Genomic DNA, 19,476 nt, shown 5'->3' with positions numbered 1-19,476 from the left:
TTTCTTTTTCTTTTTTTTCTGATATTTTGGAGGTATAATAGGTAAATTTATAATATTATACAAATCGTATCTAATGAAAATTTTAATCAGATCGAAGAGAAACTTTCGTTAATACCACTGTAAGAGTATTTAGTAAACACGCGTTTATAATATACGTGTTCGATAGAGCCCCTTTCCAACAGCATAACATACGCGTTACGACGCCGTTGAGAGTTCGAAGCAAAAGCAGCGAATTTATTGGTATGCGGCACCGTCACTCGTGTCAACTGTTGTAACAACATTTCCACGCACGCGATACCCGTTGTAAGATCCACAGTAACATCGCTGGTTCCCATGTTACTGATACATCAATGTCCGAAACTTCGATGCTCGCTGTCGATCCTCGCTTTCTAAAAGTGTCACACATATTCCAAACGTTACGAGAAATTTCATCGCCGTTATATCTAAATGTTGTGACATAACTTTTTATGATGTCGATAATAAAAAAGTAAATAATAACAATAATATAAACGTTCGATCTGTTCTTCGTGATCTTAATTGCCTCGAAAGAGTTTCGTAACATCGAAAACAATGTTGGAAGCTAGACAAGGTTCTCTCTTTCTCTCTCTCTCTCTCTCTCTCTCTCTCTCTCTCTCTCTCTCTCTCACTCTCTTTAGAGGAAGGACCATCCTCCGAAACGAGATGCCCGCGAAATTTCGTTTAAAAGTTAAGCTAGGTAGTAGTAGGTGGCTGAGTGAAGTAGGTGGAGAAAGAGGAAGGATGAGGGGTGAAGTGCAGGTGGCCATTGCCGTGGTGGTCACTACTCGACAGTGGGTTCAAAGCCGCAAAGCTACTTTCTCATCTCTCTATATCTCACACACATATATACACATAGACGTTTCAGTGTAAGCTTTACTGCTAAAACTGTTTTACACATATACGAAAGACCTTGGTGTGAGTCAGTTGCGAACACCAAGGTGGCTAGGCCTAAATCCTCCTGGCATTCCAAAACAATATAGTCTACGGAGCCACGTTAACTTGGCTAGTGAGCTATGCTCTAACTAGCCAGCTCTCTCGCTGCTAACTGCTAACTCGGTTACCTCTCCTAGAAACTCTCTCTCTCTCTCTCTCTCTCTCTCTCTCTCTCTCTCTTCCTCTTTCTCTTTACACATACGCACAGAAACGCTCTTTCTCTCTCACTTTGTTCCTTTCTACCCATTCCAACTCACTTTCTCTCTCTCTCTCTCTCTCTCTCTCTCTCTCTCTCTCTCTCCCTCTCTCTCTCTCTCTCTCTCTCTCTCTCTTTCTCTCTCTCCCCGTAAGCAAAGAGCTCGGCTACCGTTAGTTACCAGCGAGTACCGGCGACTTGTCTGAAACAACAACGGAGCCAACTTCGAAACGGAAAGTCCCTTAGTTATTTAATGAGCCAACGTATGTGGTGGTAGTTCGTCGATTAACGCATTGTGTTAGTGGACCTAGAAAGCAACCCTTAGTCTATTTCTAGAGTTCAAGATTCGAGTCGTAAAGTTTCTTGGAATATCCTACGTTCATTATGTTCTCCTTAAATTTCTAATAAAGCTGAACCTTCTAAGTTTCTAATTCAAAGAATATTTGAAAAGAATATGCATATATATATATATATATATATATATATATTTTATCTTTTCAATATGTATATTATATTCTTTATTATATATCCTTATCCTTCTTACGAAATTGTGAATATATCGTCGATTATCAATTATTATTTTATCTTTCTAATAACAATCTCTTCATTTCCTTTTTTCTTTGTCTTGGTAAATCGCAGTACTACACATCAAAGATCCCAAAGTCGATTGGATCTTTACGTTTCGCTACACGGAAGACTATTAATATTAAGCCTTTAACGAGAAACACGTTTACGCGAAACCCGATTTAACTTCGGCCAGGGGCTCGATACCAGCCGATAATAACGTTAGCACCGTAATCGCGTTTGAGGCACGGATCGTTAACTTATCGCGCCAAGTTTTACGTTGCGATTCCTTGAACTGACCTGTATTTCTCTTTCTCCCTCATCCCCATCTCCCCTTTCTTTCTCTCTGATCTCGATCGACCTATATCTCAAATCATTTTTAACAATATCCTCACCCATGTCCAACGATATGTAATTATTTTAGCTCCATGAAGATGAAAAATAAGTTTCAAAAAACGATGCGACATGAATTATACGGATGAGACGAAGGTATTAAAAATGAAACGATTCCTGACATGTCTGAAATTCATGATGCAGTGATGAGATCGATACATGCGATGAATACGATCAAGTGATCAGAAAAAAAATTATGTTGTCATGGATTAATTAATTATTAGTTGGCTCACCATTGCCAAGGTGTATACGCGAATGCTCGTCGGGAAAGACGACGGTCTCTGAACGGTCGCTCGCCGTTGAGCTACTACTCAAGGCGCTTGCGTGACCTCGACGTGTTCTTCGACCTAAGGTACCACCACCTCCTCCTCCTCCTCCTCCTCCTCCGGTATTCGTCTTTTTGCTTGGTGCCGCATATACCGTTTCACCTGCACGATACCAAGATTCTCGATCAGACGCTATCGCTTCTTAACCTCGAAACGTTTCGAATTCTCGACGGCCATTGCCTTTGGTATAGCCTATTGAGATCGACTTCGAATAGTTTCATGGTGAAAAGGTTTTTGGTGAAAAAGTTTTCTAAAGCATAGACGGCATGAAAATTGGTATTTAACGTCTTCACTATCATATAACGCAATAATGTAAAAATATTATCTCGTATATTCTGATAAATCATAATTGTTAAAATTACACGTTAAATTATTATTATTTAATTATATGCAAGTATCAAATTTATCGTGTTTTTTATATTTTTTCTTTCATTTCTTTTTTCTTTTTTTTTTTTCGTTTTGAAATTATTATTTACGTAGTTTAACCGACTTTGTTAATTATTCGAATTCTTTAAAAAATTTCCAAACTTTATTCTTTGCATTCAAATAGATAATTTTAAATTATACCAAGTCATTATTTAGATATCTTGATTAACATAATCCGGTGAATGTGTTAAATATGTTAATAAAAGTCAGCAAAAAAAGTCATACTGATCTCATAATTATCCTTTCGCGTGCATTCGCGTTGAATCTAATTAAATCCCTACCGTTTCCATTGCGAGATCTGTCCGAGGATACGCTCCCGTTGTAATGATGCCGCCGAGAGTTGGTGCTTTCGAGAGGAAACGGGGAGGCTTGTCGATGATTCGGCGTCAACGTTGGTGGTGGCGTTGGAAACGGCGTTGTAGGGTTGTCCGTCGTTGCGGCACCCTCCGTGTCCGAGCCAGTACGATAAGAACGATCACCGGCACCTAAAACATATCGTCGAAAGTCGAAACTTTATCGTAAGTCAATTAATCGATTTTGTAATTACATTAGTTTACTCGGTGTTCAATTTTTAATTATGTGATTATAAGAAAAATTAAGATTATAATAAATCACATATTGCATATTATTTTCAGTCATAGTTTTTTAGACAATAATAGCGTCTTTTATTATACAATAAAAAAAAATATTTAAGGAAATATTAAGAAGACGAATACCAAGCTGAATGATTCTCTTGTAATTTTTTAATCCAGGCAAGATTTAAAATCGAATTGATTCGAAATTTTCTAAAAGTCGTTTCGTCTCTTAAATTAATACGTTTATATATATTCAAAATTTATATGGAGATAATAAAAGAGAGCTGTCACATCTAGCGACCGTCTCGTCATCTTATTTTATTGTCTCCCGAGCAGTCTTTTACGAAATCCTTGTGAAAATCCGCTTTGGAGATGCTTCTCGTGTCTATTTTCTCGCCGTTTGACCCAAGTTGTATTTGCTTAAGCGAGACTCACGCAGTATCCTTGAGTTATGGCATAGCATTCTTTAAGGAAAGTATGATAGCTCGACTTTCTCCCTCTTTTCTAACACCTTCGAAGATAATCCTCTTTAGAGGGAAGTAAAAATCGAAGGGAAAATAATACTACGACGATAAACGATTTTCGACCTTATCGAAAGTATGACTCAGCGTGCAAAGGGTGTGATGTTTGTTCTGTTAATTGGTAGCTAATTGTCGTTTGCAAGAAGGCTTGCCTTTTCTCTAATCCTCTATTAAAGTTTCTACCTCGATGCGTGGGGACAAAAGGGGTAAGAGAGAATAAGCTAAGAAACAGACACATCCTCTCCTTCCCTCTCTCTCTCTCTCTCTTTCTCTCTCTCTCTCTCTCTCCGTCTCTTTCTTTCTCTGTCTCTCTTTCTCTCTTTTTCTTAAGGACATCGATGGACCAAAAGAAAGAAGAAGAAGGAGATGAGGGATGGTCGGGAAGGAGGATCGAACGTAGTCGGTAATTAATGAGGAAAGTTTTACAAATAGCCGAAGGCATAGTCACTAAACGCCTTAGCAAGCCCGTGAAATTCATCCGCAAGCGAAATATCCTCGCGCAGTACTAACTTTTTAATTGATTATTATCCTTTCTCCTTCTTCTCTCTCTCCCTCTCTCTCTCTCTCTCCCTCTCTCTTTCTCTCTCTCTCTCTTTCTCTTTCTCTCTCTCTTTTCTTCCTTCTTCGCTTACGGACGGTAATCGACGATCGGTCCTCGCATTTTCATCTTCTCTTTTCTCTTATACTTTGTCCAAACGACAACGATTATAATCGATCACGTTGTGCTACGAATATCGTTGAACACGAGTTCAAAGTTTTAAGTTAAGAGGACCAAGAAAAGAGCTCGTTTCTCTACGGGGAGAAAGAAAAAAAGTTTACAAAATTTTTATACGATTACTTGATGCACGATATATTATCAAAATCTCTCTTATTGTTATTATTGTATTATTAAGTGAGTACACACATATATATGTATGTGTGTGTATGTAAGTCAATTTTATCTCACCACCAATAATCGAAGAAATCGATGGCGTTTCTTCTTTGCTACTTTTAGTTTTAACACGGTAAAAGATCAAAGATCATCGCAAAGAGAGAAGCGGTTCTACGAGAGCGAGAGAGAGAGAGAAAGAGAGATAGATAGATAGATAGATAGATAGATAGATAGATAGAGAGAGAGAGAGAGAGAGAGAGAGAGAGAGAGAGAGAGAAAGGCAAGATGTGCAGCCTTGATAGTCGAGACGTCTGAGAGTGAGTAGCCGAGAGCCGGGCCAGTGGCGCTGATATTGCTCGCATTAAACTTTCATATTCAATCTTGGCACCCACCACCGTTGGGGCCGCCCCACGTTCTCCACCCGAACTCCCCCACTACCCTCTTTCCCCTCACGATGAGCCACGGTATGCTCTCTCGTTGCTGAGAGCAAGAGCCCTAGCATCAACCCCACATGTAATTGTGTTATGCCCTCTTCTCTCTCCGTCACCCTCCTCCGACTGACTCCTCTTCCTCTTCCTCATCCTCCTTCATCTCTCTGTCTGTCTCTCTCTCTCTCTCTCTCTCACTCTCCAAAGTCTCCCTCTTCTCAACCTTCTTTTCCTGCCCCATAGATTCTCTCCCTCTCATTCTTTCATCGTTTTACCTTACTCTATTGAATTTTCTAATCCATATGGATTTGAATTTAAAAGGATCTATCCTTTTTTTTGTTTTCTTTCTTCTTTCCATTCGATGAGTATCTTAAAGTTATAGACGTATTTATAGGAACTATAGATATAGATATACAATATTTGTATTATTTGAACAAATTAATAAGAACAAAGTGGATAAGTACTTCGTACTCGGTGGAAAATTTTCAAATGTATTTGTAGAAAGAGAAAAAATATGATATTATATTATAGAAAGTTTGTATCATAGATGACGAACAAACGAAATATCATTCGAGCTTATCGCGAATATTCGAAAGCGAGAATACTCGGAAATTCGATGATGTCGTCGAACCATTCGTCATGTGGCTAGTGATAAGCGAATAATCGATCGCTGGATTAGCAGTGGGCCGAGCCGAATGAACAGTCAATGGTTATCTTTAATCGGAGAGTACCAGAGTGAGACAGAAAGGGAGAAAGAGAGAGAGAGAGAGAGAGAGAGAGAGAGAGAGAGAGAGAGAGAGGAACAGAGAAACAGAGAAACAGAGTGAAAGAGAGTTAATCACAGCGGTCGATCGCGTGCTCGACCACGTCGCTGTTGCTTTCGACGCTTTCGTTCCTCGTGCGAGTTAGCACAACCAAACGATTTATCTTTACCATTGAAATAGAAGTAATAGTAGTAGCAAAAGCTAGTGATGATGAAATAGAAAGAGAGAGAGAGAGAGAGAGAGAGACAGAAAACATCACGAGACAATTTACAACGTCTTGTCTCTTCGTCCAGTAGCAAGTACTGTTCTGTTTCTTCGAGTCCAACAACGAGAACGACGGCGACGACGTTTCGTTTCCGTAGTTGGGCTAAACGCATGCTGGCTAGCCGGATTCGAGGGAGACGAGAGTTAAAGAGGAAGAGGAGGAAAAGGCGGAGGTTGTAGAGAGGGAGAGTGAAACGGCCGCACGTTCTGTGTAGGACGCATTTTGTTTGTAGGGGATGGTTACCATAGTAACGAAACCAAAGCGGCTCGGCCATCGAATGCGCTTCGTTCTCGTTGTCCTCTTCATCGTCCTCTTCGTCCTCGACGATGTTGGTCCGAAACTTGCGGAAGAGTTTGCCTCCGGCCCTTTCCAATGCTTCCACCATGCGACGTTTATTCGAGGGAAGAAACCTCGCGAACGTTTTCGATTACAAGTAGAGACAAATTTTCGAGACGAGAAATCTACTTCTCGGCATGATTCGATGGACGACAGACGAACGACGCACGCTGTTAGCTTCCTTCAGGGAATATTTCTTTATTCGATATATTATATTTCATGAACGTCGCTCGATACCGATTTCCAGATGGGGTAACTTTTCATGCGGAATTATGTCGTCGCTTTTCTTGCAAATGACGTTTATAATTTATATTAAAATTCGTAAATGTTAATAAAATGTTTTCTCGATAAGCATGAATGTAACACACGATAAAATCCTGCGATCTTTAATAAATTATATTATCGATCATTTTCTTTATCCACCAAGGAAAAAGTTAATCGATTTTAAACGTTCGTGAACATGTGAAGAGATATGAGATAAGAGAGATCGCGTGGCAATTTGTAATTTGTAAGCGTTTACACCTATTACATAAGCTGGGTATAACTTTTTGATATTCCGTAATACTTTGAGATTATTCCAACGCAGCAAGACGGAATTTACCGCGTTCGGGCCTTTGGAAAAGATCCACGCAATGATCGTAAGCCGCGTGCGGTGATTTAACTACGACACGAGCATTTGAAGAAAGTCGACACTGTAGCGAGCTTTCCCTTCGGACGAGAGAAAACTCACGATATGTTATTGTAATCGTATTTTTCCTGTTTTAACGAGTAGTATGCAGAGTGGGCAAACGTGCTTCAATTCATCTAATTTCCATTCCACAAACGTTGTGAAAATACATCCTGGAAAGAAACGTGGAATTTCGTTCGAAGAATAAGCAAGTGAAAACGTATTCCCGGTTAACACACTTTGTGGTGCGAACCTTTTAAAGAATCGTATTTAAAAGAGACAATAATAATATCGATGTATCGAACGAATAAATCGATTTAATATGCTTATCCATTTTATACTGATATATGTACGTATACATATGTTATGTATAATAACGAAGAGCGGAAGTTTCTCTTTATAAAAAAAAAAATAATAAAAAATAAAAGAAAAGAGAAGAGATAAATAAATAAAAAAAAAAAGATTAAATCGACTTCGATATAAAAAGATAGAAAAAGAGGAAGGGAAAGATAGTTCTTGTTTTTACGGTTCCTACGATTTTTTACGACAAGTATGCATTAAAGAAATTTAAATATTTCCAATATCCCTGGAATTTGGAATCTCGCGTTCTTCGATGCCTAAATCAATATGAACTCCGCACCCCTCGAAGCTACTATTATAGTCCGCGTGTTGAGGCAGAGGAGCACATATCCATAGAAACGAATCCATCGGACCAACGGATTTCGCAATTCCGTATAATCGAAATTCGTATTTAATATGTCGTTCAAATCGTCAAGGCGAGAAGGGAAAAAACTCCAATAAAATTAGCATACGTATTTATTTATCTCCTAACTTCGACGACGGAATACTCGAGAATATTATGTCGTTCCACGCTAAATGTCCAACGAGAATATGAATGAGAGATACGTTTGTTAATTAAAATTCAAAATTAAAGCTAAATATCATTTCTAAATATACAAATTCTTTGAAATCATATTATGGAATATTTATTATTCGGTCGATACTAATTGTTTTGCACTTTCAACAATCTCGTTCGTTCGTTCGTTCGTTTTATCGATCGTATCGCTAATTAAGAGGCGACTTCGTCGCTTTTTTTCATAACTATTTTAAATCTAAATGTCATTTCTTTTTTAATTCGCGAATATTTTCGAATTTTTATAATATACCCTTCCATCTTTCGAGAGATATTAATCGTTTTATACTTTTCATCGTATTAAAAAACGATTTCTTTTCATTGAAAAGTACTTTAATACAACAAAGAGTGATTTCCTATGGATGTCAAAAATCAGTTTGGCAGAAATCGGAGACACACGTTGCCAAACAAGAAGAACGAGAGAGACAGAGAAAGAGAGAGCGACAGAGAGAGAGAGAGAGAGAGAGAGAGAGAGAGAGAGAGAGAGAGAGAGAGAAGCGGAAAGACGTCGGAAGGGTGCGGATAGGAGTTTGCATTTTTCTAACATGTGTCACACGCACGAGGAACAAAGGAGAGACTGACTGCGTGGCGTGCCGCTGAGCGTCGTCCGCGTTCGAAAAGCAATTTCCGATACGTCGTCCAGGCTAAAATGCGTAGGAGATATTCGGTGACACATTTCTGATAACTTTGAGAGAGCGAAGAGTGTACGGTGGCCTTGAGTGCACCGATGAGATACTTGGAAAGAACAAGAGAGGAAGAGAAAGAGATAGAGAGAGAGAGAGAGAGAGAGAGAGAGAGAGAGAAAGAGAGAGAGAGAGAGAGAGAGAGAGAAGAGAAACCTTCAAGAAGTTATACCTTCAACAGGTGCAAAGTGGCTTCCCGTTGAAAGCGCGACCGTCTCTCTTCTCTTCTTTTCTCTTTCTACCCTTTAACTTTTCTCTCTCTTTCTCTCTCTCTTCTTCACGTACATTACTTCTCTCTCTTCTACTACCTCTTAAATGACTACCGAGTTCTTTGATAAAACCAGCCTATAATGTCGCGTGTGTACCTTTGGGAAAACGAGTCACCTAACAACGATTCCCAATGCTCTTAAAATATTACGTATACTTATTGTTATGAGTTTGTACGAGAAATATTAAACCTTAAATTAGACGTTATTCGTTTTCAGTTATATAAAAGAAAATTAATTTACACGACACGTTTATTTTTATTCTACTCGGACTATGACAGAAGGATGGAAAATTGTTCGTTTAAAACAAAAATTCTACTAGCCCTACCTATACTACTATCCGCTTATTTTCTCTCGTAATCGTTACACGCGAATCGATACCTTAACGAACGTGTACGCGGAAAGTGGATTAAAAAAATCGTACGCGACGAATAGAAAAAAAAGAGGGTATACGACAAACGCGATGTAACTCTCTCGTTTTTTTTTTCCTTTCCCTTTTTTCTTTTTTGCTTTTTTTTTTTTTCATGAAGTTCGTAAGCGCGGAGAAAAAAATTTAATCCATCCACGCGCATAGCCAAATATTTGCGAGATTTTACGCTCGCCCTCGTGCACAGAGAGAATCGAACTGGGAAAAAACGATGAAGCAAGTAACTTTCCCGTTACTAGCTTTTGCTCGAATTGTCTGGACATTTTGTTTAGTCATTTTTATTTGTTTGTCTTAACAAACGTGTATGGTACGTGCGAGCAATACTCAGATTTGTTTTCTTTTTGTTTCTTCATTTTTTTTGTACCTCTTTCTTTTTGAAACGTTCCATTCAATGTTTAACTATAACACATCGGCGAATAGAAGGAATAGAAACTCAATTGAAGAATGAAATTTCGCGAAAGAAAATCTAAGCTAAACGAAAGGAGAATTTCTAAAAGAGGATTTTCTAAACAGGATCGAGATATTCAAAGCTCACGTATTCCGTTTACAATGTTTCAAACTTAATATTCCATGCACTTTCGAAAGTAATAATAAGAAGCACGTTGTGCTGTAGACCGTGCATGTTCACTCGGTATATTTCGTATATTCTTACGGAAATGCACGAATTTTCGACAGAATTTAATTGTGATTTGCATTGTTATTGCATAGAATTTGCAACGGTATTCGTTCTGTTCATTCGTTTAGTCAAAACATAATTGTTTTTTATTTTTTATACGATATAATAATTATATTTTTCTTGGAGATATTTATTACGAAAAGTAGATAAATAAATTGTTTTCAGTATGATGTCTTTCTTGATAGAGGGTGGATAATAGCAAGGCAAATTAAAACGTCGGATCGGAAGCGCAGCTGCTGCTACTGACACAACACAACATCGCTATCGGAGGTAGAAAGCCTGGAGGGATAAGAAGAAGCCGAGAGATTACCATTTTGAGCCCCAGGAGGGTTTAAGGAAACGTTATTGCGATTTGCTTTATGGGGAGGAGACACGAAGTATCACAAAATGATCGCGTAATTGCTACCCTCCTCGTGAATAGGCAGATAGCTATCAAGTCTATGTATGTATGTACATCGAGGAGAGGCTAATATGATGGTGTAAATATATGAATTTTATACAGAGAAAAAAAAATCAAAATGAATTTTCCTTTGAGATTAAAATGCACTTAAAAATCATGTCCCGTCGAATAAATCAAAAATAATTTTGTGTCTATGTATTACATACATATATACATGCGTATTGATTTATGTGTATTTAAAATCGTACCTCTTCTCTTTTGTTCCATATTAAATTTTTTTTTTTTTTTTTTTTTGAAAGATCAATCTCGTTATACGATTTGTTTCCATCATAATAAGAGAAAGTATGTATAAACAATTAAAAAAAAAAAAAGAAAGAAATAAAACGAGAACAAATTGTTCGCAATTTTTTTCCCACTTTAACAATCTCGATCGGGATGAAAAACTACGTAAGCTCGGTGGTTTTGTTAATGATTTTTTTTTTTTGAGCGTCCATCATCGTCGTCGTCGTTGTCGTCGTTGTTGTCGTCGTTCGAAAGCCACCCTGTCGTTCGTGCATTCTTTCTCTCTTTCTCATTAACATGACAATGTTAATTGCATTACTCGTACTCGCGTCCCCGTGTTTTCGTTAGCACTTTTTCATGTGTTAATACTTTTTAATTGGTTCTTCTCTCGTAGCCGACGTAGCGGTCTCATGAATCGTTAACGACTAACGCTTTCGTGACATTTTTTTAACGCTCTTCCGATGTTTTTAAATTAATATCATTTACACTTGATATTTTATCCAAACATTTCTTTTTTGTATACATATATGATATAGAAAATCTGTTTATCGATAAAGATCGAAAAGAGAGTTTTATTTTGTAAAGAAAAATTTGTTGACAAGGCTAACACTATAAATATCTTTCGATTCATACTAATTAATAGACAAAAGTATCCATTGTATATGTAACGAGACATACGAAAACTTTTCTTATAATATTTAAAACTATGAAGTATGTTCTAATGTGCTCTATATTCACTTAGCTAATATCATATTCCAGATATAGAAAAATGTCGTCGCATCGGACGAATTCCTTTCAAAGCTGAGAGATTTGACGAGTTAATATTCTTTTGTTAATACCTTTTTGTAGACATTAACAGTATGCTATCTTTCTCTCGCGCCTTTTGTTTTGCAAGTCATTGCACGATATTCGATCCATCGAACGAGAAATTCTTCAGGCATTAAATCGTATAAACTCGTACGAACGAAACGATTAAGCTCGTCGAACTGTTTAATTATTTCGAGGCAATTCGTTATCACGATTTATATAAAAGCGAGACGAGAGAAAGTACGTATCGTTTTTCACCGACGTATGGATAAATCGATCTTCCCAGCGACGAACAAAAATAGATGAAATATGAGTCGACAGAGGTGGAAGATTAGACGACTTCAATCATAGCGTTTGTTGCTAATGAAAAGCCAATCAGTCGTCGTTTCTTTTTCGAAGCAAACGACGAATCGACGATGATTTATTCGGTACACGTGTACTGTAAATTATTTTCCTAAGGGGTATATGAAAAACGTGTGCAACCAACGCTTTTTTATATATATTTATTCTCGAAATATTATTTTCTTTTTTCTCTTTTTTTTTTTTTAAATTGCCATTGTCGATGATTTCGAAACGAGTTTCATTTTTTTACCCACCATCCTCCCTCCCCAAAAAAAAAAAGGAAAAAACTCACAAAAAAGAGGGAAAAATAAAAAATAAATCGCGATACAATTAAACGAGGACAAAACAACAATGTAGTTCGTGATTTAAGTATCCTACGAAAACAATCGCTTGACTGTGGCTAGTAATGTGTCAAATAGATTAGAAAATCTAAGGTCCCCTTATGGTAACACTCCCGGAAACGGCAAGCTCGTAACATATTTCAACGGGTTATCGTTCGCGCTAAAACACCGTCGTGATAAGAGAGATGCGGACAGTTAAGTGACGATCTCGGTAAATCCATTATGTTGCAAATGTAGGAGGAAGAAGTAACTGGCACGCGATTGATTCCGTTTCATAAAGTTTGTTTCGCGAAGGAGAACACTTTCAAACGATCCTTGAATTTGTTTATAAAGAACAGTTTAAAATCAAGGAAAGGGAATTTTCCGGTGTGGTAAAATTATAGTCGACGAATAATGGAAAAGAGAAAGAGAAGGAAGCTGGATCATGAAAATTTCATTTTCTACCCGCGTCGGCAAATCGGTGCTACTAGTTGGAAAGTCGTATTAAAAATTTCTAACCGGCCCGCTCGAGTCGTGGATTTCGACGACGAAAAGTCGAAATTCGAGCGAACGGAGAAGAAGGGAAGGTAAAAATCGTTAAGTCGAAAGTTTCGTTAATGACTTTTCCAACGTTTCGTTTTAGATAATCCGACCCGCATTTCCGTAGGTGAGTGTAATTAACACGTTCGAAAAGAACGAACTTCTCCATACCTTTAAGTCTCGTTTGAAAATAAAATTAAAAAAAAAAAAAACAGAAAAACCATGTCTCTCCTCGTTAAAAAATATTTTCGATTCTAATTTAAACAAAGGATGTAAGCTTTTCTTTTTGGATACTTAAAAATATCTCGTATCTCTTTCACTCTCTCTCTCTCTCTCTCTCTCTCTCTCTCTCTCTCTCTCTCTCTCTCTCTCTCTCTCTCTCTCTCTCTCTCCTTCTCTGGGTCTGGATATCTCTCTTTTACTTATAACGTCGCGTGAAAATCGTTGCCGAACTTCCGGGAATCACGAAGCGTGAATAATTCCGTTTACGTGGGCGCGTTCGTTCGTTCATGGTGTTCGTCGGTCCTGGCGTAAATTATTGCAAGGAGCACATTAATTTCCTTTGCGAATAATTAACAAGGAGAACCGGACACAACGAAAGCTCGGCGGCCGAGCAAGGTTTCGCAATGGTCAGTAGTCCTTTCGTGTAACTTGCTTCTCGAGGTACCCATACCTTTTCACCGCCACTCTTCTCACCCTCCTACTTTTACCGGCCCCTTCTCCTACGTCCCCCCTCTTTCTTACTCGCCAACCGACCTCCCCCACTCGACATCTGAAATATTAATCACGACTTACACACGCAGTTTCGAGACTGGGGGTATTCTCTGTCTTTGCATTATTAAACGAGAGCTCGCGCACGAGTTACGTTAGATAGGCTCGCTTCTTATTCCACAAAACGAATATGGATGTGCGGCTGGTATCATTATTATTCCGATATTAAGAGAATCGTAACAATATAATCAATTCGTTAATACTAAAAAATGCAAAAGTTCGATCATTCAACGATATCCGAAGGTTCGCGTTCTCTCTCGTTAATATTTTGAGCAGGAGAAAAACGAAAAAGAGATAATAAATAATTAGGGGGAAAAGGAGAAAACGATACGGTGCTAATTAAGAATTTCATTAGATAAGCTCGTTAGCATTCTTAATTATTTCTAACGACCGCACACCGTCCGGTAATTGGAACTTTTAATCCCACAGTGGAGTACGTACGATGAATTAGAAAGATTAATTTTTCTCGTGTTCTAGATTGAAATTAGCGTACGTCGTCGTTCCTATTTCGATATATGATTACTATAATATAACACGAATGTTTTATTTGTACGATATCATATAGATTTCTAATCGTTTATCCTGATCAAAGTTAATCCAACGATTCTCGATTTTAATATAAAAGGTTGGTATGAAAGTTTAAGCGAGCGATAGTTACCCATACGAGGATACTTTAGAGTACGCGAGCGTATTGGTGGGCAGCAGCTTTCTGAGACTCTCTATCCCTATACGTATATATAGTTACGTATATCCAGCGTATTCGTTTAATTACATTCCCAACGTTAAATCCACCTAACCGGTGAAACTAAGTTACACCTGTGCAACACGGGTGTCTCGAGGATAGTACCTAGAAATACATACACGGAGATGGTACCCATAGGTAAGTAAGTGTATAGGTATAAGGTATAGGCAGAGAGAAGGTCGTAGGTGGCTCACAATCGATCCAGACGACAGACGACGGCGAACTGCTAATAGGGGAGGAGTTTTAAATGCGCCTAACGTAATAATGCGTGCATTAGGCAAGTACTATGGCGTCGGTGGCGTCTGCGGCGACGACACAACGATAGTAGTGGACCCATTCTCCGTAAGGGGTAGTTTGCCTGACAACTCGATTATACGATACTGCAGGGCTGAGTGGCAAGTGGTGATATATGGTGTGCATATACGCGACGCTCTACCACTTCCGAAGTCACTTAAAATAATGAGAAACCCCTATCGGCTTGCTTCCCTATTTTCCTCTACCTTTTTCTCTTTCTCTCTCTCTCTCTCTCTCTCTCCCTCTCCCGATCTCTCTAGATCTCTCTTTTTCTCTCTCGATCTCTCTCGCATCTCCTTTTTGTCTCCTTTCTCTTTTACTTTCTTATGGCAACACTTGTGTTAGGATCTCATCCACGAGAAGGACAACAACAACATCAACAGCAGTAACGTTGGCAACAACGTCGAAGTAGACGACGAGCCACCACCGATCCGCTAAAACTTTCTCCACTTTCTTCTCTTCTTTTCTCTTCTCCTTCCTTCTCTTCTTTTCTCTTCTCTTCTCTTCTCTTCTCTTCTCTTCTCTTCTCTTCTCTTCTCTTGGTGGTTCTACGAGAGAGCTCGGTGCTCTTTCGCAATTACGGCCACCTCTAGAATGAATTTAATTTCAGAACACGGCGGTAGATGGGTATATATAAACGGACCCCGTTCTTTCATAGCGATGCCTTGAAAACTTTGCTAATTTATCGGGTTGGTCATTTTGTAGGAAAAATGTTATTTCGACGTACACAATAGATACACGAGTAATCGTGTAAGTGCTAGGTAGATATATCGACACGAGTTCTCTATTATCGTCTTGACAAATTCGCGAAACGACGACAGGCATGCTCCATTATCGAGATTATTAAACTCGGAGAAGGAACATGACGACGACGACGACGACGACGACGACGACGACGACGACGACGACGACGACGACGACGACGACGTAAAGTGTTTACTTAGCTTCGGAAAATATCGAAGGATGTGTACTGAGGCGTGGCGTGTTTTGATTCGTCAAAAAGAAGGAACGTTGGCTTAATTACAAGCTAGCAATAACGAGTCTAGAGAAACATCATTTCAAGCGGATCAAGGGCCAAGACCTTACCCTCTCTCGTTAGGGTAACCATACCTCCCGGGTGTTTATTTTCTCGATGAAAAGCTATATCTGCGTAAAACGAGAGTGATATTTATAGAGGTGAGTGCAAGGGATATAGAAAGGATATCCAACAGACTCCTCTACGATCATCCGACGTTCCATAAAAATTACTGATCTCTGTAGAAAAACTAATCAACGACGTAATCGACAGATGACAACGAAAAGAAAGAAAAAAAAAAATTGTTGGGCCAGAAAGGGAAACTGGACGATTTAAAAATTTACTTGCCATAAAGAAATATCGGAAAAGAAATTTTCTATTTTCTTCTAACTCAAATTTCTTTATTGTATTAAAAAAGATATATATATATATATAATATATTACGAAAGTAAGAAGAGAAATTCTCTCTTATTTCTAAGAACGACGACATCTTACAACGTAGGAAGAGAACGCTTGAACGCGAACCAAGAGACATTAAGAAAGGGCTTGGGAGTGGGATATGGGTGTCGGGATTTGTAGTGAAATTTATAGACGACGCACAGAGCTACATATGTACTGGCATACTGCACTGGACCATGTTGCGGTGGTGGCCGGTGTGCGACATAGGCTGCTCTCTCGCTTGCTAGGAACGAGCTTGCCGCCTAGCATCGTGTCTCTAGCGGTGCTTACGGTGTTATGTAGGCCTAAACTCTCGCATCCCCTTCATCCAAACCTCGCTCATTTGCATTCCACCCTCTAGGAATATCATCCGGTGTTTTAGAATCGCTATTACGTCCAACAAAATTATCCCGCAGGAACGCTATCTACATCAACGCGTTTGATCTTGTAAATTTACCAAAGTTTAATACATTTTACAAATTTTCACTTTAATTATCAAGTATAGTTATTACTAATCGACGATTTAAAAATATATCTATAATAATATATTTATATGATGTGATATATGAATGATAATTAAATACCTTTTTAATATTTAAATAAATAAATTTATCTATTTCCAATGTAAATGTTACGACGACGACGATGACGACGACGACAAAGACGGCGAAGACGACGAAGATGACAGATAGGAAACGATAGGAAATCTCCGGAAGAAGACGTAATCGAGTTAACCGCCGAGAGATTCATCGATATTTTCCTATTACGTAACGCGATCGTCGCGATAGAAAGCCGATACGGTGAATTTTAATGAAGCATTTGTCGGCAATGGAGTGATTTAAATGGATCGACTGTCTGTAACGCAATTATTCGAGTGATCGTACAAGGAGGTCCCTTCCGATAATTTGACGTTCAAAGCGATTCCCAGACACGTGGATTCCCGATCGTACGATTCGACAGCCTTAAATTATTCATTTCTCTCTTTCTCTATCCTTGAGAACAAGTATAATGATCGGTTAGAAACTTAAAGATATTTTACTTCGATCCTTCTTTAAGAATTTCCATATTATTCCTCTCTCCTACCTTCGAAAAAAGAAAAGAAAAAGAAAAGCGAAATTTTCGATAGAAAAATAACAAGGAAATAATTCTTTACAATTTTATTTTTTATCTTAACTTATAGTATTTTTCGTAGAAAACCTTCGGAAGGGAAAATACGACATAATCTATAAGGATACTGAGAACAATTTGAATATATCATGCGAAACCGATAACAACGATAAATAGATAGATAGATAGATAGATAGATAGATAGATAGATAGATAGATACATGAATAGATAGATACATACATACACACATACACGCGCGCGCGCGCGCGATAAACGATGTATACGTCGCGAGATATGCAAGAGGTCAATATTTTCTATCCAAGAGGGTAGTAAAGCGTGATACGATGCGCGTCAGCGGTGTAATGAGCTGACAATATAATGCCATGAAAGCTATACATATATATACGGGTGGACCGTCCAACCTAGAGACAGGACCTCTCTCAACGAGAAGCATCAACGTATTGATGACCGAACAGACGGAGATTAAGAGCCACCATCTATGTCGATGTGAAAATGTTACTTGGTAGTACGTTGGTGTTGTGTCAGGATAGTAATAGTATTCTCTTCTCCACCTCTCTTATTGGTAATGTGACACATTGGATACCATTGTTAGAGAGAAGAAGAGGCTCGCTCGGAAAACCGTAAAAGATATGTCGTTCGAGAAAGGAAAGAGGATACCTTATAGCGGAAATTTCACGGACTAGCTGGCAGGAGTGAGCGAGTGAGCAACCGGCCGGAGGGATCGATGGTAACAAGATATATCGTGCATATACTAACGAGCAATACGAGTAGGCGGAAGAAGACGATAACGGCTACGATAACGGAACAATACGACTGCGTCTGGGACAAGAGGGTATAGTAACGCGTTGCCATGGTTGGATAAGAGCTAAAACGACATCGTGAAAAATAATCATCTCTTTCTTCAATACCGCCATATTTTTTCGAAAGAAAATTGAAAGTTTTCATACCATGTTTATTTTCAATATAAAATTTTCATAATATAATTCAAAACGAATGATTGCCGTTAACGGTCAAAGAAAAAGAAAATTCATGATTTTTTTGATAAAAGGAAATCGATAAGAGAAAAACGTGTAAAAGTTTCTTATCCCATCGAGACATCGATCTCTTTGCACTCCGATCCATCGCTTTCTGATTCGGCAATTTTCCCTGATTATCTCGCTTGGGAACGGTGCGAAATCGATGCGGAGAGATAATTAACAAGTCGATTTTAAGGCGGTGGCAACGTCTGCATTGCGGCAATCGCGACTTCGTGCGCTCGTTCTTTCCCCCACCTATGAGATACAAGAAAGAGGGATAGAGAAAAATTGAAATGAAGTTTATCGTAAAGAGAATGTCAGCGTTCAGTGTAAAATAATCTGCGTGTACCATATGTACATTATAAAAGAAACAAACAACATGATTTGATCGATCGATTTAAATGAAAGAAATGATTTATTTAAAAAAACATTCAATAAATATAATATATAAAAGAGAAAGAAGGAAGAAAAAGAAAATATCAAGCTTCCAAATGTATCTAACGCATTTGATATCGATTTGTGGTTACCAACCAGTGAGGAATCGATCGACTTTCGAGAAATGGAAAGAAAAGAGAAGATGCGTTGTCTCTTTCGATAAACTTTTCCGTGCGGTTACGTGACGCTATATCGTCGTCGAATGCGAATAGAGAAGAAAGAGAAGAGGAAGAAGAGCAAGAGAAAGAGAAGGCGGAAATGGGAGAATAGGGATGAAAATGGGGAAGGTTGATACGAAGAATGATAGGGAAAGAGAAAGAGAGAGAAAGAGAGAGAGAGAGAGAGAGAGAGAGAGAGAGAAATAGGGAGGATGAGAGGATTTGACAGGGAGGAGGGGGTGGATTTGAAACGAGGGGGCAGCGGTAATCGGCGGCCAGTGAATTGGAACAAATGCAGACAGACGTGAGGTGAGCTGTTGCAGTTCGCTTGATACCGCAACCAAGAAATATAGTATAAACGGAGGATGGCTATTAATTGAGTTCCTCCCTTCCGTTCATGCATCGCGTCCCCCACTTTGTCCCTTTTCAAGATGAATCGATGAAATAGCCTTCGCGAAGCGAAGAAAGAGGGAGGGAGAAAGAGAGAAAGAGATAGAGAAGGAGAAACGAACGGTAGAAAGAAAGAATTCGAGAGAGAG

General features: G+C 38.6%; 1 protein-coding gene across 5 annotated transcripts in view; it reads right to left on the bottom strand.

Moving 5' to 3' along the window:
* LOC122627723 (teneurin-a) overlaps nucleotides 1-19,476 on the bottom strand; it is a 473,567-nt gene that overhangs the window by 293,152 nt on the left and 160,939 nt on the right. For all 5 annotated transcript variants that reach the window (XM_043809105.1, XM_043809107.1, XM_043809108.1 and 2 more), the window contains exons 5-6: nucleotides 3,138-3,341; nucleotides 2,338-2,532 (exon numbers count right to left, since the gene is read on the bottom strand). In XM_043809105.1, coding sequence (XP_043665040.1) covers nucleotides 2,338-2,532; nucleotides 3,138-3,341 — 399 coding nt within the window. The remainder of the gene's footprint in view (nucleotides 1-2,337; nucleotides 2,533-3,137; nucleotides 3,342-19,476) is intronic.

Source organism: Vespula pensylvanica, chromosome 3 (genome assembly GCF_014466175.1).
Source record: "Vespula pensylvanica isolate Volc-1 chromosome 3, ASM1446617v1, whole genome shotgun sequence".
NCBI lineage: Eukaryota > Metazoa > Arthropoda > Insecta > Hymenoptera > Vespidae > Vespula > Vespula pensylvanica.
The sequence above is the reverse complement of the archived record's forward strand: the minus strand, read 5'-3'. Positions and strand labels throughout refer to the sequence as shown.